Source organism: Apus apus, chromosome 7, assembly GCF_020740795.1.
Source record: "Apus apus isolate bApuApu2 chromosome 7, bApuApu2.pri.cur, whole genome shotgun sequence".
NCBI classification, from domain to species: domain Eukaryota; kingdom Metazoa; phylum Chordata; class Aves; order Apodiformes; family Apodidae; genus Apus; species Apus apus.
In genome coordinates this window covers 26,604,645-26,623,916 of record NC_067288.1, presented here as the reverse complement: position 1 = coordinate 26,623,916, position 19,272 = coordinate 26,604,645, and the positions used below count along the sequence as shown (strand labels likewise).

Below are 19,272 nucleotides of genomic sequence, written 5' to 3'. Positions count from 1 at the left end.
GTGGAGAGTTTAAATCTGAACTGATTCCTATTAAGGGGGCAATCCTGGTCTCTCCTTGGGAACAAAAAGGTTTGTGTATCCTGGAGCCTGCTTAGAGCAGAGAGGAAGACAAATCCAAATGTCAGTTTGATGTAATCCAGGAGATACATTCCTCTCATCCCTGTGATTAACAAGTAGTGTTGAATAGCACAGAAGTAACTGCTGTTTCTTGTTCCTTCAGACTATGGAGGTGAATGACTTCACATCCACAGTGGCTTGTTTCATGAGGCTCTCCTGGGCTGCTGCTGCAGGACGACTGGACCTTGTGGGAAGCAGTCAGCCAATAAAAGAGAGCAACACTTTATTTCCTGCTGGAATTAGAAACAGACTTAGCAGCTCAGGTAGGTTAACAGTGTCTCTAAATCAATCTAAAGAAAGCATTTGGTTTATTCTTAATTTAACTCTTGCAAAGATTGAAGCTGAATTCATTGGCTCAATGATCCTCTTGCGTCCCTTCCAACTCAGGATATTCTGTGACTGAATTAGACAAAGCTGAGAAAAATGCTGCACATTCATTTGGCATTTGGAGAAGTTTTTCAATTGCAGAGAATAGACCAGAAGTTGAAAACACCTGAGAAGTCTAATAATTTTGAGCACTTGTTCATGGCTTATTGCAGGAAGTAACTGCAGTTCAGGAAGCGAAGGAGAGCCAACGGCGCTGCACGCTGGGATCTGTGTCAGACAGCAGTCTGTGTCCACCAAAGATGCTCTGATTGCTGGAGAAGCCTTGTCACTCTTGGTAACCTGCCTTCAGCTACGCAGCCAGCAACTAGGTATGAAGTACAATTGGATTACTCACTGTTTGGAATACAAGTAAGGGGGTGGGGGAGGCTTTTGGAGACGGACAAGTACAAAAAATTCATTACAAACTTCCAGGTTTGGAAGCTGAGTTAGAAACTCAGATCAAGTTAAAACCACAAGATTTCATGAAAAATTACAGGATTGTTTTTCCAGGACTGAAGAACAAGTGGCATGAAACAAAGCATGTGGTGCTGTGCCTTAGTGAAAAGTATTGGGAAAGCTGCCTTACTGCCAGTATATAAACATTTGCACTGGCTTTGAACGGTGTAGTTCTCTAAGTGCTGCTGTTTGCATAGCTAGTGTTTAGTACTTGAGCCTTTGTGTACAGGATGTGTACATCTTGGTGGTGGTGGAAGGAGGAGGAAAATGGAGTTATAATGTGGTGCCAGTCTCTGGTGAGGTAAAGAGATGGGGAGAAATGCAGATAGCTGTTTCTGCTTTTCAGTGTTAATGGGGGATGTCCCTTGGGTTCTACAGTATTTTGATGCAAGACTGTAGCTGACTTACTTTAAAGGATTATTTTTTAAAGAGATAGTCTGGTTATTCTTCTGTTCTAGGATCTTTTTACAATTTGCCTTGTGTTGCTGATTTCATCATTGACATACTGCTTGGATCACCAAGTGCTGAGGTGAGATTCTGTCTCTGAAAAGTCAGATATTACATTTAATACGGTCTTGAAGATAAAATTGTTCATTACAACTATTCCAACGTGGGTTTGCTTGTAATTGAATGAATAACATTTGTATAATTGTTAGTAATTCCAGTATCTAGAAAATGCTGAAGTATTACATTCTTTAGGCTTGTTTAATCCATGATACACAGGACTGTTCTGTGGCTGGTCTAAAGAAAATACTCTCATATTAATGAAACGTTCTGTAAAACTAGTACTTCAGGGAGAGTATGAAGTAACTTTTGTCTCAAATGATTTGTGTAAAATCTAATGGACTCTTCTGAAATTTGAGAAATGCTTCCAAATGTCAGAAGCCTTGTAAAAATTATTATTTCTGTTTTAAGATTATTCTGGATATTTGGAAATTTAGATATTTTCAAACCATGCTATGCTAAATTTCATTGCATCGCACACATTTTGTGTTAAGTCATTGCATCTTTTTCCCCTCATCTGAACTTGTAATCTGTGTTTAATAAAAGCATCAGAGCTTTTAGCTCAGGGATAAAAGTAGATTTCTAAATCCCTATAAATGAAGAAACCCTGGCTGGCAGGTGCAGAGCTCATAGTCAGGTTTGCACAAGCTTTTCCATGTCTGTTTTTTTTCTGTTAGCTTTCTAACAAAACTGAAGTGTAATTTTTGCAACCTTTGAGCAATTGCAAGTGTTTGACAATGACCCTGTTTCAGATTCGTCGTGTTGCCTGTGACCAGTTGTACACCCTTAGTCAGACAGACACATCAGCTCACCCAGATGTACAAAAGCCAAACCAGTTTCTCCTGAGTGTTGTTCTTGGTGCCCAGCTGCCTCTTTGGTCACCAACCAGCATCATGAGAGGAATCAACCAGAGGTCAGTCAGATGTGTGTGTGTTGAGGAAACAAATCTTAGCACACTTCACAGTGAGCAGTGCTGAGGTAGCTCTGAGGCACAAGGGAGGAGGGACTTGCAAAGTCTGTAAAAAGTTGACATTCCTGTTGCACCCCAGGTAGTTCTGGAGTTGGGTAAATTGAAGGGGAATAAAGCTGGATACTCAAGGTCCTCTTCCTCTGTGAACAATTGTGGTTCAACTTACTTGACTTCCTGTTTGAGAGGTGGTAGTTGGTAAGTAGGCCTGCTCCTTCTAGGATGAGCTCATGGCAGTCAGAACCTGGCTGGAATCCTGTCTGAGGCACAGAGGTGGTGGGATCTATGACAGTAACATTGGATTTATTTGATAACACTGCATAGATCCAGATCAGAAACCAATCCTAAAGGCTCTGGCCTTTTCAGTGATGTCTGGACCCAGGACTTCACGTGATTTCTTGTTACCCATTAGACTTCTAAAGACTGTGCCTGTCAGTCCTGTTAACTGGTCCCTGACTGGCCAAAGGCTGTTGAATTTAACAGTAACTTTAAACAGCAATTTCTAGAGGAATCTGAATAGAGGAATAACTGAAGTGAAAATGTGTGGTTGTTTTATCTTCTTCTGATAATTAATAATAATTAATTAGAATTGTTATGAGGAGAAGGAGGAAGGCAGGATTAAATGTTATTCATGGCATTCAAAGTTGCTGTTGGGAAGGAATTTGTTCTGAAGCTGCAGCATGTGCCTGCAGAGGCATATCCAGACAGCTGTGCTGTTTTGGATTAGATGGATAGAGCACACAGGCCTTAAAAACAGCTGCTTAGAAAAATGCTTCTGATTTTAATTTAAGCTTTTCTTCTGTTTGTACCTGTTTCAGACTTCTCTCCCAGTGCACAGAATATTTTGACCTGAGATGTCAGTTATTGGATGACCTCACATGTAAGTATGTTTAGATGACTGTACAGGCTTCTGATTGCAGCTTCCAAGCATGTCTTCCTTCTCTAGAAGGAGTTGCCAAGTTGGATGGGGCTCTGAGCATCCTGGTCTGGTAGGAGGTGTTTCTGCTAATGCAGACAATGCTAGACGATCTTTAAAGTCCCTTCCAACCCAAACCATTCTATGATTGTGTGATTTGCCCTCATGGTGAGGTTACTACACCATGAACTCAATGTGACCTGCCTGTGTGCTGGCTGTCATGTGTTGTCAACATCTGGCAGGAACCAATCTTGGTTGGCAGTAACAGCAAGGCAGCTTTCTCCTTTTAGAAAGTGAAGTGAGTTCCTGTGTGGAAGCTGGACTTTGTACACATTGCAGGGGAAACTAGACCGTTCCCAACATGTTTGAAGTACTGTCTATTTATATTCTGCATTTTTAGAGCTGTTCATTTCTCTGGGTTTCCTTTTTCTCTTGCAGCATCAGAAATGGAACAGCTGAAGATAAGCCCAGCTGCCATGTTAGAAGATGAGATCACCTGGCTAGACAATTTTGAACCCAACCGCACAGCAGAGTGTGAGACCAGTGAAGCTGATAACATCCTGTTAGCAGGACACTTAAGGCTCATCAAGACCCTCCTCTCACTTTGTGGGGCAGAGAAGGAAATGGTTGGTAAGTATTTCTCTTTATTCTAAAGTGACTGGACTAGTGTGCAATCTGCATAGCATTAACAGATGACTTACCAGTGGACAGTAGGTGTGAAAACATAATGTACCAGTAGAAGTGATACAGCTCTATAGGGAGGAATTTTGGTACTCTTCATAAAATATTTTGATGGTTTTGGTTACTATAATATGGTGCTATTAAGTGATTTTGCTATTACAGAACAGATTTTGGTATTTGCAGTGTTAATGGGAGTATTTAACAGGAGCTGTGGGTTACTGTGTTGCAGGTTCATCTTTGATTAAGCCATTATTGGATGATTTCCTCTTCCGAGCATCCAGGATCATCCTGAACAGCCATTCTCCAGCAGGCAGTGCTGCAATCAGTCAGCAAGACTTTCATCCTAAGTAAAAATTGTTTTCTTTGTTTATGTTGGGTAGAAGTGTTTTGTACTTGCCTTGCACAGCTTAGGTCTAAGGTCACTTCATGTAGCAAGTCAGTTACCTGGTCTGGCTCTTTCAAAGCTGATCTCCCTGTAAATATTATGTCTCCATCAGTGTAATAGAGATAAAGAGTATCTGTTCATCCTCTGTGCTGTCTTTTTAGGGCACCTACTTTTCTTTGGTATGGAATGTTAACATGTGTCTCCATGTCAGTGAGGGAGGCTTATTTAAATCAGTGTTTCTGCTGCTCCTCTTCTCACTCTTTTCTTCCCCACTCCCCTTGCCCAAGAAAGAAAAAAAATAATAGCTCTTCAGTCTCTCAGGAATGTTTTACCATTTAAAGTGTTCCCTTTGAACATTAACTGTCACTTGTTCTGAGTAATATGACTTTCTGGAATTAGAAATAATTGAGTCATTTGCAAAACAAACCTCAACTGTGGTTTTCTTTACAGGTGCAGTACAGCAGACAGCAGACTGGCTGCTTATGAGGTGTTGGTGATGCTGGCTGATAGCTCACCTTCCAATCTCCAGCTCATTACCAAAGAGCTGCTCTCTATGCATCACCAGTGTGACCCAGCACTTACCAAGGAGTTTGATGTAAGCAAGAAGCCTTTTTGGATGTATATGAGTGTGCTTTGAAGCACTGTGTATGATTTACTTAAATGCTACATTCCTGAAATTTCCATTTAAAGTGACAAAAAGCAGATAAGACTAAATGCAGAGCCATTTGATCTTCCTCAGAAGCAAATAGGTCAGTGAGTCTTAGTTATTATCTGGATAAGAAAGAAGTATTTCCTAAATATCACTAATTTTATTTAAATACATATTAGGCTATTTTTAACAGTTTTGTGCAAAGTGTCAAATATATGCATGACTAAGTATACTGCTCTTGTGATGTTTCAGAATTTATATTCCTGATTTTTCCAGTAAATCATAGAATCATAGAACATGTGGGGTTGGAAGGAACCTTTAAAGGTTATCTAGTCCAGCCCCCCCTGCAGTGCACAGGGACGTTGTTAACTAGATCAGATTGCTCTTACCAGCTAATACAAAGGTGCTAATAAAAGCTATTGTATGTTCTTGGAATCTCAGGCTTTTTATAACTTCCTGGGACAAAACAATGTGAATGTGCTTGTCATTCTAGTACCTCCCACCAGTGGATAGTCGCTCCATTTCAGGATTTGTGGGACTGAAGAATGGTGGTGCTACATGTTACATGAATGCTGTTTTCCAGCAGCTATATATGCAGCCTGGTCTCCCAGAGGTAATTGGTTCAATATTCAGTAAATTCCTCTTTCTAGAATTACTGTCACCCAAACTGCAAGTTCATCTTTGCACCATTTGTAAATGAACTGTTTAAAAAAACAAACAAAAAAAAACCCCTCTGTATGTGTATAAATATATACACAAAATAAATATGTGAGTTATAAGTTCTTGAACAGTGTGTTGTGACAACTTACAGTAATAATTTTGCCAACAACCAACTTAATAAGGTTATGTGTTTCTCTCCAGGCCTTGCTTTCCATTGATGATGATACAGACAATCCAGATGACAATGTGTTTTATCAAGTTCAGTCTCTTTTTGGTCATTTGATGGAAAGCAAGCTACAGTATTATGTACCTGAGAACTTTTGGAAGGTAATACATCTCTTTGTTTAATCAGCAAATTAACATTTATTCAGTCTTTCTCATTTCTAGAGATGAAGTTCTACTTCAAGAAGTCAAAACCTAAAAGTTACAAATTTATTTTTAAAAAATCACTTTCTTTAGTGATATGTATATTGAACAACCACTTTTTTTATATGTATTTATATAGATTTTCAAAATGTGGAATAAAGAACTTTATGTTAGAGAGCAGCAGGATGCTTATGAGTTCTTCACCAGTCTTATAGATCAAATGGATGAGTACCTCAAGGTAAAGACCTCTGGGATTTCTTTTCTTGTTTATATGCATCTTCTTGGTACCTTTTCTCCTTTGTTCTTCAGAAAAGAAGGCAGAGAGCCATTCATTGTATTTTATAATCTACATAATACTTAGAAGGTTAACATTCCTATGGCTTTCTTGGTGTTTCACTCTGCAATACACCCAACTGATGTCTAACTTTACATCTCCAACAGAAAATAGGAAGAGACCAAATATTTAAGAATACTTTTCAAGGTATCTTCTCTGATCAGAAGATCTGCAAGGACTGTCCTCACAGGTACTGTTAAATTTAGTGCATTACTACCAAGTTACGTGCTTCTATAACTATATTAAAATAAAGGAGGCCAGAATAGCACAAGGTAGAGACCTGTGCTTTGTGAACATCACAGCTGGGGGGCAAATGCATTGTTCTTTCTTAAGCACATCTCAAAAATGCAAGTTGGTTCTACAAGTCAGTGCCTTGACTGTTTTTCTTCTTCGTTTTAGGTATGAGCGTGAGGAAGCCTTCATGGCTCTCAACTTAGGGGTGACTTCATGTCAAAGTCTGGAAATATCTTTGGATCAGTTTGTTAGAGGAGAAGTTCTGGAAGGAAGCAATGCATACTACTGTGAAAAGTGCAAAGAAAAGGTATTGTCTGTGAAAGAGGATTCAACTGTTGCTTATTAATTTCTGAAGTATTAAATGGTCATAGAAGCCATGCTTAGATACTGCCTACTTTTTCTACTTTGAAGACATAATCAAAAGGTTAAATCCATATGATAGCATTCTTCATTCCTTGTAACTCACATTGTAGACTGAACATGTAGAGGGATGGCAGGATGGTAAAACGTTCTGTAACATACCAGCCCACTGCAAAAACTCTGTAATACTCTACACATTGTAGTCCTCCTATGGCCATCCTGCCCCCATGGCAGAGTTGTACAGCAGTTCCAGATGGCTGCAGTTGTCCACCTGTAAAAGAACACTACAGAATGCCTGAGGAATATAGATAGAGGTGAGATTCTTTTTTTCTTTTTAAGAGAACTACAGTGAAACGCACATGCATTAAGGTCCTACCCAGCCTGTTGGTGATTCACCTGATGAGGTTTGGCTTTGATTGGGAGAGTGGACGTTCTATTAAATATGATGAACAAATAAGGGTAAGAAGACTTTTCTGTATGGTGCCCTCCCCCCTTTGTGAAGTGAACTCTCACTCTTCCTATTCTCATTCTTCCTTATTTTCCCCATGTTTTGATATACAGATTTTGAGTACATGATGCACTTAAACATGATAATGCTACAGTAAATAAGTACTTTGCCTTAGAGCTTTCCTTACCTGCAACATTCTCAGGGTCCTTCCAGAAAATAAGAGCAAAGCCCTCTCTTAAAGACATTTTATTTAACTTCTGTGTCATAAGGATAAAAAGTTGAAGTACCTTTGATGTTTCCAGTATGGGATGTATTAACAAAATTCTCATAAGATTACACTAAGTATGTGCACAATGTAATCTCTCTGTTAACTGAAATATGTCTTCCAACAGTTTCCCTGGATGCTGAACATGGAGCCTTACACTGTGTCAGGGATGGCTCGCCAGGACTCCTCCTCAGAAGTGGGGGACAATGGCAGAAATGCAGATCAAGGAGGTGGGGGCTCCCCAAGGAAGAAAGTTGCCCCCACAGAAAACTATGAGCTTGTTGGTGTGATTGTTCACAGTGGCCAGGCACATGCAGGGCACTACTACTCCTTTATCAAGGACAGGAGGTAATGGCCAAGAAGTTTTGCATGGGGGTGTTGACAGTGTTCAAGAGACTCCTTATTTTGGGAAGGTGCAGTGAACAACCCAGAGCTCTATTTGCAGCACTTTTACCTTTCTTAACACCCAACGTTGTGTGGTCTCACTAGTTCTTACATACCTTCTACTGCAGTTGGAGGGCTTCCCATGACACTTAGTCATGGGTGATGTGCTGCTTTCATATTTTTCATCAAGCTTATTATTTTTTTTTTTTAATCAAACTTGGTCTTTGAATTAAGCTTTCGATTTACTGTCAAAACAAATACGAATTCAGGGTTGTCATTTCTAGGGTGTTCAGGGGGGTTGGTTTTTTACTAGACTTACAATGAAGCAACTCTTTTTCTGCTGTGTTTCTGTTCTGTTTTGATCACAGGGGATGTGGAAAAGGAAAGTGGTATAAATTTAATGACACCGTTGTCGAAGAATTTGATTTAACTGATGAAACCTTGGAATATGAATGTTTTGGTGGAGAGTACAGACCTAAAGTCTATGATCAATGTAAGCAGAAGGACTGATTGATTTACAGTAGCTTTATATTATAGTGGTTCTCAGTAGAGGGTAGAGCTCAGGCTATTTTGTCAGGTTTGAGTTACTTGATCTAATAATCCTTCAGAAGTAGTTTTTTTCCTAAAGTTTTCTTTTAATAATATTAATTGAACCATAGTCAGTGTTGTTCAGCACTTTGTAGACTTAGTAGCAGAGGACATTCAGAAGTAAAATGGCACTTTATTAAAATAGTTTAAAAAAAAAAAAGGACAGTACAAAAAAACCCCACAAAACAGCCCTTGTTTTAGGCTAGTGAAAATGGCTGCACATAGAACATGATGTGACATCATATAGTTAAACTTTTAAATGCTTTACAAATTAATTCCTGGTACATTTCCACCACTATTCACTTGTTTGATAATTCTGAGAGTTACCTCTAAAGTGAAAACACTTTAGAATTCAAGTTTTTGGTCTAAACTAACATAGCCTGACCTGACCTTTTGATCTGACAAATAACTTTGTGCTGCCGTGGTGCGTGTTACTTGCGCTTCCCTGTCGGGATGGAGAAGGTACTAAACCTTCCCAGGTTCATCCATGGAATGTCTCTTCTCCCCTCAGCTAACCCTTACCCCGACGTGCGCCGGCGCTACTGGAATGCCTACATGCTGTTCTACCAGAGAGTGTCTGATCAGAACTCCCCAGTCTTGCCAAAGAAAAGCCGAGTGAGTGTCGTGCGTCAAGAAGCCGAGGACCTCTCCTTGTAAGTTCCTCCTGTGTCTGAAAAGGCTATTGAGACCTCCAGAACTGAGAAATTACTGACCCTTCTGTTGTTCTGTTTGGGTTTTTTAAGCTGCTAGGTGGATAGTCCTTTATTGCTTTTATAATTTCCTCTTCCATACTGCTGTCACTATTGCAGTAAAAAGATCAGACTGACCAACAGCCTCAAGAAGTATCTAGACTGTCTAAATTTGCCTGGAGATAATGCTGTACTGGTGCTTTAAACTTGAACTGTAGGTTTGTCAGAGGATATCATTATTCACCTTGAGCTTGTGTATGTTTCAGATCTGCTCCATCTTCACCAGAAATTTCCCCCCAGTCATCACCTCGACCCCACAGGCCCAACAGTGACCGTCTCTCCATCCTGACTAAGCTGGTTAGAAAAGGAGAAAAAAAAGGCCTTTTTGTTGAGAAGATGCCTGTGCGGATATATCAGGTAGAGCACTGAAAGCGGCAGCTACTTCCTGCTCATATGACATTTAAGCTCTTAGTAAGAGGAGCACAGTAACTGTGAAGTAATTCCCTTCTTGAAAGCAAAGCTAGAAAATAATTCTGGATTCTGGCATGAAGTCATGACCAAGCTGTTCTGTGGTGCGTTCGGTTTGGCTGTCCCTTCTCACAAAGTTGACCCATCGTTCTTTGCTTTGAAAAACTGCAGGCAAATTAGTTAACCATGAGACATGGCAGCAGTCAGCATGCAAGCAGGGAGAGAAGAGAGCTGAGAAGATGCTTCATTTGAAGTACACATAAGGAGTAATGGAGACGATGGCAAATTACAGTCATCCTCAAGTTCTTGAGTTCACAACAATGTAGAAAGGGGAGGAGAAAAGAGAAACCAAAACCAATTTCAATTCTGTACGTGTCTGTCTAGCTTAGGTAATACTGAATATGATCTCAAAGGGGCAAACACGAATGTTGAAAGCAACATTTTTCTTTTCCCTTAATTGCCAAATGAATTTCCTCATCTGTTGTCTTGTGTTTTGTAATGTAGTTAGAAGAAAACCACTGGTTTTATACAAATCTTCTAAGTCTCCTATATGTATTTTCCCTTCTGAAGAGAGTAGTGATTCAGAGCTTGAACAGAATAGGTCTGACACTGTTTTTTAAACACTACACATGTTTGCATAAAAGGTGCAGTTTTATTTAGAGAAATGTACTTTAACAGCATTTTAATTTTTTGTCTTCTCTTACAGATGGTGAGAGATGAAAACTTGAAATTTATGAAGAACAGAGATGTATACAGTAGTGACTACTTCAGTTTTGTTCTGTCATTAGCTTCACTGAATGCTGTAAGTACCTAGATTTTAATCTGAGAGTATTTGGAATGTGTTGAGTAGAAAGGGCCACAGAAGCTGCTTCGGTCACAATCAGGAAAACTAGAAGAAAAAGGTTTATATGCTCTTGCTTTTCTAGCTAAGTAATTAATTGTCTCCAATACTTCTTCATGCTGATGACATGTCTCTCAAAGCAGACTCCAGTCTCCTGTTCTAGTAGTGGGAGAAACATCATTGTGCCATAGTAAAATTTATGAAATAACACACACCTCTCTTAATGATGCAAACTGAGCTCTAGAGGGATAGAAATTCCCCTCCGTATTAAAGAGCCAAAAGTTGCTGTTAATCACCCCAAAGCTGATAGGCTTTCATTGGAGATACAGTTTACTAATTCAGTTTTTCTACATGTGGTGATGAACACACCAGCATTTCTTAAATTTATTCAATCCACAGCTCTGGTGGGCCCTAACAGAAAGTTTGTTCCAGTTGTAGCATATTTGCTCACTAGCACAGTTAATTATTCACACCAGCACTGGAGCCTGGGGTTTTAGCACAGGAAAATGCTTTGGGTTGTGTTTTTTTAATCCAAATGAACAAAATTACTGGACTTAGAACATGGTGGTACATTTGAGAGGCATCTGTCCTGCAGGCATACTTCTACTCTGAGGTAAATTTGCTGTTTCTTTCAGACTAAGGTAAAGCATCCTTATTATCCATGCATGGCAAAGGTGAGCTTACAGCTGGCAGTCCAGTTCCTCTTCCAAACCTATCTCCGAACCAAGAAGAAACTCAGGTGAGGCCTGTTCTGGTTACCCTAACAACATCTGAGGTTCTCATGCTTGTATCTACATCATCTTGGAATACTGTGAGCAGCACAGGCATTCCCAGGAGTAGCAGTACATTTCTGCTTTGCATTGGAATCCCAGTGCAAAGAAGTCTTAAGGGCAAGGAGGCTCATGTGTAACCTGACAGTTTGCTTCCTCTTCTATTTTCATGGAATCAGAGAAGGGTTAAGGTTGGAAGGGACCTTAAACATAATTTTGGTGGCAGTGGGTTAGGCATGTAAAGGTTTTAATGGATTTAAAGTCAACAGGTTGTTCCAAAATACTTCTCCAAGTGTTTTTGTCTTAAGCCAATCTAACATATGTTCAATTAAAGTAAAAATTCTATTTGTCGAAAAGAAACATGGCTTAGGTTTTGGAGGTGTTTTTTCCTTTTTCATTACTGACAGTTGTTTCTGTTTTGTTAAAGGGCTGATACAGAAGAATGGATTGCCACCATAGATGCACTGCTCTCCAAAAGCATTGATGCTTGTCAGTGGTTAGTGGAGTATTTCATTGGGCCAGAGGGACGGGAGCTTGTCAAGTAAGTACTGGTCATTCTGCCTGATGTGTTTTGTGCCTCGTGTGCATTAGGCTTCCTAACAACATGACCTGGCCTATCCTGATGTATTCCCAGAGACTTGACTGTGCACACTCTTTAAACAGACGTTCTAGATAATCACTTAGGGTTTAATTTCTAGTATTTTCTCTGATTGTGCAGCTTTCTGAGTAATTCTGAAAATGTAATAAAATAGTGCAGCATACCTGGAGGAGGATGCAGTTGTTTAATTCAGTGCAGTGCCTTGGATTGTGTTTTAGTTTGTGTCAACCCTGCAAGTGGTGTGAAAGGAGAAGGTGATAAAAGTGTTTGGATTAAGTAAGTTAAATACTTACCTGAAAAAAATAACAGATGAACTGGAAAGAATTTTTCTCACCAAGCTCAAGATCAGCTAATACGTGTTTTCAAAACACCTAAGACAAATTATTGAAGAAATTACACACTTAGAGAGGTGTGTCAGTGTAAAGAAAATTTTATCTTTGAAATTGCATAGAAAAATGGGATCCTGTGATAACTTAGTTTTACCTTTTTTTTTTTGTTGTTACTCAAATGAATAAATGTAAATATTATAGGCCTGACTAGGGAGAAGTGAAACTATATCAATGTAAGGTAATATAGGCCTTACTAGGGCCTTTTAAAAATAATAAACACCACACTTAGTCATAACCCCCTGTGTGTGCACATTGATCCCAGTTCTCTTTGCAGCTTTGCCTCTTATCTTCCAGGACTTTCCTCCTGGAATGCAGTGTAAGAGAGGTGCGAGTTGCAGTCGCCACTATTCTTGAAAAAACCCTCGACAGTGCCTTGCTTTATCAGGAGAAGGTTGGTGTCACCCCATCCCCAGTGATCCTCTTGGTTGTCTCTACCTGATGGCTCTTGCTGTGTCTGCAGACAATGTTGTGTGATTTGTAAATGACAAGGGGAAAGGCTTTTTTCCTATCCAGCTTCTGGGATCTATTTTGCATCCAGTGTTGTGGATGGAAGGCACTACTGTTATATAGGCTGCTGTAAAGAAAGTTTGTCATGTTTGGAGCTTTAAGGAAAGATTGTTCTGAGGTTCTACAAGCTGAACACAGCAGCAGGGAGATGAACATTAGTAGTATAGTTTGATAATTTTTGGTTACTTTCTCTTGGCTGTTAGTTGCTGTCTGTTAACTGAGAGGTAGTCAATTCCAGTGTGTATAAATAATACTGTGTGTAAGTAATACATCAGTGTATAAACCCTTAACTTCTGGTTTGTTTTGCATTGCTGTAGTGACTGAAACGTTTGAACATCTCTTCAATTTGAGGAGTAATTTGAATTGCTTTAAGAATAACTTAGGTAACTGCTGAGTTCCACCTCTTTGAGCTAGTTACCTATTTTACAGTGTTTTCATCACTTTCCTGTTTAATATTCATTCAGAAGAGTAAAAAAATGGGAATGCTGCAATCCTATGTTAGCTGCTGATACTCAGCACAAAGTGTATCTGACCACAAACATGCTTTTGTTAACCATACCTTAACTCCCATATGAGAAACACTTGTTTTTTAAGCAGAAGACAACTCTTGACATCAACATTATTTTTTTTCACAGTTAAAAAGTCTACATCAATTATTGGAGGTGCTACTTGCTCTGCTGGATAAAGATGTACCTGAAAACTGTAAAAACTGTGCTCAGTACTTTTTGCTATTCAATAACTTTGTACAGAAGGTAAGAAACCATTTATTTTCTTTCTATTCTAATGCTAAAGGACAATAGTAAAGCAGTTGGTCGTCCATATTTATAGAAGATTTAAGCAGCACAGTAAAACTCTTCCAGACTTTTACTATTTCTTCTTTTTTTTTCTTGAAAAGTAAGTGGCTTTGAACTCTGATTAGGATCAAATCACACAAAAATGTACCAGCCAAGTTTGCCAACTGAAGGTGTCGCTTCCAGAGTCTGAATTTTTAGGAGGGTTTCCTTTGCTGTGCCTAAAAAAAAAAAAAAATAAATCCAGCATTCAGTGATTTTTTTCCTTTAGGAAGCAGAATAACTGACTGGACTGTTCACCCCAGCATGGTTTTTCTCTATTCCCTTATTCTTTTTTCTCTATATAATGAGACAGCTTTTTAGAGGGGTACCTTACCCATCTGTGTGATGTTTGTCTTAGAGTGGAAAACCCCGTGTCTAGCCTCTGCATTTTACTTTTGTTCCCTAGAGCACTAATTTTTTCACCTGCACAGGAACATGACTTTTTATTCTTGTCTAAAACAGCAGGGCATAAGGGCTAGCAGTCTTCTTCTCAGACACTCTGCTTTGAAGCACATGATCAACTTTCTCCTTGGCCCCAGCCGGCACAGTAACCAGGTAACGTTCATGTAGAGTGTGTGGTGCTATAATTTGCCACCCCCCTGGGTTTTACAGTGCTTAAATGATGGATAAATAGTTGCATGTGGTAAAACAGACTGATCCTTGGATTATTCTGTAAACTTCCTAGTCTGCCTTTGTGTAGTTGGAGTGGAAATAGCTGATTTGTTTAGAAGTGAGTGTCTTTTTTTTGATAAAAACAGAATTTTCACCAACTTCAAAGTATTAGAACATGGTGATGGACTGTTAAGGTCTTAGGCCCCTGGAGGGGGTTGGATGAGGCTTGTGCAGTCTTGTCTAGTGGGAGGTGTCTCTGCTCGTAGCAGGGAGGTTGGAACCTGATGATCTTTAAGGTCCCTTCCAACCTTAACCATTCTATGGTTAACAGAAGTTGACTGAATCAACCAGTCAAAACTTCATTATCTCTCTCCTTTGGCTCAGCAGAATCGCAGGTGGAGTTCAGCACAAGCACGGGAGTTTGGGTATCTTCACAATACTGTAGCACTACTTGTTTTGCACTCTGATGTCTCCTCACAAAGAAATGTTGGTAAGAATTGCATTTTTGCCTTTTGGTCACTTTGCATGTCAGTTACTTTGAGTAGCTTTGTATCAGGGAGGAAAATATAGTAACTTTGTGTTTAAGGCAGTAATGGTGAGTATATGTTTGATTACTTTTATTTTGCTGTAAATGTACCAAGAGACTGTGGCAAACATAGTAATACAGGCACTGAGAGCTGGGGGGGCTGGAATCTTGCTATTAACCTGGTTGTGCCTTTCCCTGCCCTCATTTGCCTGTGTTGTCACTAGAGTAAATGACATTTCAGTGTGCAACAGATTGTTACTTGGGGTGGTACCATACAGGCTCTAAGGTAGCTTAGAGATAAAGGCCATTAGAGATGAGATGGTGCCAGATGAGCAGCAGCATCTTCAAGGTGTGTAGAACAAACTGATTCATTAGTGGATTGGTTTTGTGTTTGCATTATAGCTCCTGGTCTCTTCAAGCAGCGTCCACCTCTGAGCATCACCGCTTCAGCTCCGCTTTTGACGCTCCATGAGGAAGTGGAAGCCTTGTTGTTCCTGTCTGAGGGAAAACCCTACTTAATGGAGGTATCTCTTCTGCCCTGCTTGAACCTAAAAGCTGCTCTGATGTGATTTATTTGAAGTATCCTTACATGAAAAACACTGAGTATTAACAAGCAGACAGCTAGGGAGCACGTGGCTATTATTTTGAGCTTAAACAAGAAAGCACCTCTGGTTTCTTCTTGGCTCAGTCTTATTCTAGTATATCTCTAAATTTAGGGGTCTGGTTTGAGAGTTTAAGTTGTTAGTAAAAGCAGCTGAAAGTACTTAACAAGTGCCTGTGCAGTCAGTTACTGCATCAGCTGGAAGTGCTCACTTTAATTGCTCTGACTTAATGGCTGGTGCTTGGCCATGCCCTTGGAGGTGGGCAGGTGGAGCTGACATGAGTGCTATGAGGGCTGGGGTTCAGCAGTTCCAGCAGGTTCTGGAAGAAAGAGAGGCACTGGTCTCTTCTCACAAGTAACTGGTGATAGAACAAGAGGAAGTGGCCTCAAGCTGCACCAGGGGAGTGTCAGACTAAACATTAGGAAGAACTTTCTCACTGAAAAGGTTGTCAGACATTGGAACCTGCTGCCCAGGGAGGTGGTTGAGGGTTAGTGGTTGGAGTCGATCTTGAAGATCTTTTCCAACCTAAGTGATTCTGTGATTCTGTCCTTCCTGAAACAGACTGACATTCTATTACAAACATGAAAACAATTGTGTGGCTGTGTCTGGAATGGTTTGCACTTTCCCATTAGGTGATGTATGCGCTACGAGAGCTGACTGGATCTCTGTCAGTTCTCATGGAGATGGTGGTGTACTGCTGCTTCTGTAATGAGCACTTCTCCTTTACTGTGCTACACTTCATCAAGGTAGGGAGATCATCAAGATAAGCTGTTTGCAGAAGTGCTTCTTCTAGGCTTTGTTCATACTGTGTCTTGTGGGCTGTAATGCCACAGGGATCTGTAGAGAAATCAGTACAGCTTGTTGGATTTGGGAGGTGGGGTGTTGATGGGTTGGCAGGGGTTTTTAGGCTTTTGCTATGTTTAAAACATCACATTTTCAAAAATACTGCAGTTCTTTGCATCGTCAACGTATTTGACTCTCTAAATAATTTCATATTTCTTACATGCAGACTCAGCTGGAAACTGCTCCACCTCATGAACTGAAAAACATATTCCAGTTACTGCATGAGATACTGGTAGGTGAAGAGTAGAGACTTGTACAGGACAGCTTGTTTATGGGTACACAAGTCAGGACTGCTTTGGTCATTGGGAGGTTTTAAATTGCTGCCTTGATGATCTGGTGATACATGAAACTTCACAAGTCTTACTTGTTTTTCATGTGGAGGTGGTTAAAACCATTTTGTAGATTAGATGCAGGTATCACAAGTTAAGTTGATCTTTTTCTTTCCTGCCAGGTTATTGAAGACCCATTACAAGTAGAGCGCATCAAATTTGCCTTTGAAACTGAAAATGGATTAATAGGCAAGTAAGCCAGTGGGTGAACCTTCCTATCTCCTGTTGCTGGTGGTTCCTGTCATCTCCTAGTTTCTAATCCTTCTAAACTTTTCTCCTCCTCAGGGAAGATAACTTGACACATTTGATTTAGCCACCACCACCCCAAAAAACATTCTAAGAAAATCCAAAATAAGCATTAAAATATTATTATAGTCAGGTCAAACTGGGAAGGAATTCATCTGGGAAAAATTCATCATCTCCAACAACAGGAGTCAGTGAATTTAGAGAAGAGTGGTATTGTATACTTAAAAAGAGACTTTAAGAAATCTTAACCAAGAGGTTGTCAAGAGAGTTAACTTTTTAAAATAAGCAGCAGATCAGAGTATGTACATAATGTGGGGGGACTGGACGTATCTGGGATTAATACAAGAGAGTAGCTCTACAAATCCTGTAATCTTAAAAAATAATTTTTATTTCCTATGCATCTCAAGAAATTGCAAATCTTTTTGTCAGCATCCCAATTACCATAAAAAGAAAGTGGTTCAGCAGGGAAGGATGCTGTGACTGCAGAATAGCCTTGTAGTCTGACAGATGGCTCTCCAGTATTTGTTGCTGCTCATACAAAGTATTGTCTGCCCGTTTGATACAGAACCTTTGCTGAAGTGAAGTTACTCTAAAGCTTTAAAAAGCAACAGAAAAGTCCCAAAAGTGATGAGATCTTACTTCACAGGAAGTGGGAGAAGAGGCTTTGCAAGCAAGATAAATGTGGGGAAGCCACATGGTGCTCAAAGAGCTTGAGCATCTCTTTTGTAGCTGTTTGAATGAGGAGCTGCTTCAGATTGTGGAATATTTAGCTTTGTTCCTGATTTCTCTCTCATACTTCAGTGCTCTTCTGTGTAGTAGTTTCCATGTATGACTGACAGAAGAGAATACACAGCAGTGTAAGAGAATAGCTAAGTGGTTGTTTTATTTCTACATAAATCTATTCCACTTGGACCAATTCTATTTTGCAGCTTGGGCAGTGCATGACCTTTTTTCCTCTAGAGATGCAGTTATTCAATTGGATCATTATGTTGAAGGCTTCAAGAACTGCTGTGAGTTTGGGAAGTGAAAGTTTTAGTTTCACCTTAGACTTTCCTTGCCACAGCACTGAGCAGCATCCAGTCTCCCTGCACATGGACCCTGACCTACCCATCACATTGGCTAGTTTTACTCCAAAAAAGGAAATCAGGAAATAATAGTTTTCTGTGACCCTGAATAAGGTGTTTGTGCAGGATTTGCAGTACACCAATGCTGTTCTTTTAATCCTCTGCTGGGCTTGGACAGTAGAAAAACTGGCTATTTGCAGCTCCCTAGCAGTTATTTGCCAAATGTAGAGCTTTCACTGCAGTGTTTTTCACTGAGTGCTATGGGCAGAGCAACTTCTGAGCAGCAGCTCTGATTGTGGCAGCTCTGTGGAGATCTTGGTGCTTCTCCACAGTCAAAGAATTTTGTTAAAAGATGTGGAATACACAGTTTAGAAAACTTCCTGGTAGGAATGGCCTGGAGTTTTGCTTAAGTCTCCCACATAAGTTTCATGGCTGCTGAATTCTGCTGTGCACGTTTGTGTGAAGAAGCTTGGAACATTCTTCTAGCTTTGCAAATTTTAGTTCAGGTGGAAGCTGATGATCTGGTCCATTTATTGGGGTTTCAAACAATTATTTTTCCTTCAGACAGATATAACTGTAGTGATTATCTGACACAGAATGGATTATAGTGGGAGAATAACTGCATTAGGAGAGGACTGTTTAAAATTCAGGTACCACATTTGAAAGAATTACTGTATTTTCACTTTGATCTATTTTTAATCCAATAGTGTTATGGAAGCACTCCAAACTGCCAGCAACACAGCAATGTGTTTAACACAAATACTCATGCTAACATCTGTAGAAATAACTTCTACCACCTAAGTTAAAACATAAGCTTCATCTTTGTTGTGTTTTCAGACTGCTCTGGTGCACAGAAATGTGAATGGTGTTTTTTAATCTTGTGTGTTTCTTTCTCTCCACAGCCTTGATGCACCACAGCAACCACGTGGACAGCAGCCGTTGTTACCAGTGTGTCAAGTTCCTTGTTACTTTGGCTCAGAAGTGAGTGATATGGGTCTGAGTTGAACCTCATCCCTTCCTTAGGCCCCTCTATGACTATTGAGTTCTTTCTGCTTTTGGTCACCTTTATCTTTTGTTACTGTGATGTAAGTGGAGCTCAAAGGTCTCAATAGCACATGTCAGTATGAAGAGAAATCTTGACTGATAAGTGCCTGAGGTGGATTTCTCATATAAAAAAACAATAATTGCTGTTAGTAAAGGCAAAGGTCAGCTAGATTCTGCAGAGCAGAAGCCTAGCATTAAGACCAAGATAAACGTAAGGAAACAGTCCCATTT

At 39.9% G+C, this 19,272-nt stretch overlaps 1 protein-coding gene across 3 annotated transcripts in view; it reads left to right on the top strand.

The window, feature by feature from the left end:
- USP24 (ubiquitin specific peptidase 24) overlaps nt 1-19,272 on the top strand; it is a 61,270-nt gene that overhangs the window by 38,052 nt on the left and 3,946 nt on the right. For 2 of the 3 annotated variants that reach the window (XM_051624413.1, XM_051624411.1), the window contains 30 exons: nt 221-380; nt 657-812; nt 1,398-1,468; nt 2,196-2,356; nt 3,229-3,290; nt 3,765-3,956; nt 4,237-4,354; nt 4,843-4,987; nt 5,535-5,654; nt 5,903-6,028; nt 6,207-6,305; nt 6,509-6,591; nt 6,801-6,942; nt 7,335-7,454; nt 7,836-8,056; nt 8,461-8,585; nt 9,192-9,333; nt 9,636-9,786; nt 10,544-10,639; nt 11,314-11,417; nt 11,876-11,989; nt 12,730-12,826; nt 13,578-13,694; nt 14,238-14,330; nt 14,772-14,877; nt 15,316-15,437; nt 16,148-16,261; nt 16,525-16,590; nt 16,810-16,876; nt 18,900-18,978. In XM_051624413.1, the coding sequence (XP_051480373.1) occupies nt 221-380; nt 657-812; nt 1,398-1,468; nt 2,196-2,356; nt 3,229-3,290; nt 3,765-3,956; nt 4,237-4,354; nt 4,843-4,987; nt 5,535-5,654; nt 5,903-6,028; nt 6,207-6,305; nt 6,509-6,591; nt 6,801-6,942; nt 7,335-7,454; nt 7,836-8,056; nt 8,461-8,585; nt 9,192-9,333; nt 9,636-9,786; nt 10,544-10,639; nt 11,314-11,417; nt 11,876-11,989; nt 12,730-12,826; nt 13,578-13,694; nt 14,238-14,330; nt 14,772-14,877; nt 15,316-15,437; nt 16,148-16,261; nt 16,525-16,590; nt 16,810-16,876; nt 18,900-18,978 (3,569 nt within the window). The remainder of the gene's footprint in view (nt 1-220; nt 381-656; nt 813-1,397; nt 1,469-2,195; nt 2,357-3,228; nt 3,291-3,764; nt 3,957-4,236; nt 4,355-4,842; nt 4,988-5,534; nt 5,655-5,902; nt 6,029-6,206; nt 6,306-6,508; nt 6,592-6,800; nt 6,943-7,334; nt 7,455-7,835; nt 8,057-8,460; nt 8,586-9,191; nt 9,334-9,635; nt 9,787-10,543; nt 10,640-11,313; nt 11,418-11,875; nt 11,990-12,729; nt 12,827-13,577; nt 13,695-14,237; nt 14,331-14,771; nt 14,878-15,315; nt 15,438-16,147; nt 16,262-16,524; nt 16,591-16,809; nt 16,877-18,899; nt 18,979-19,272) is intronic. The other variant, XM_051624412.1, reaches the window with a different exon arrangement.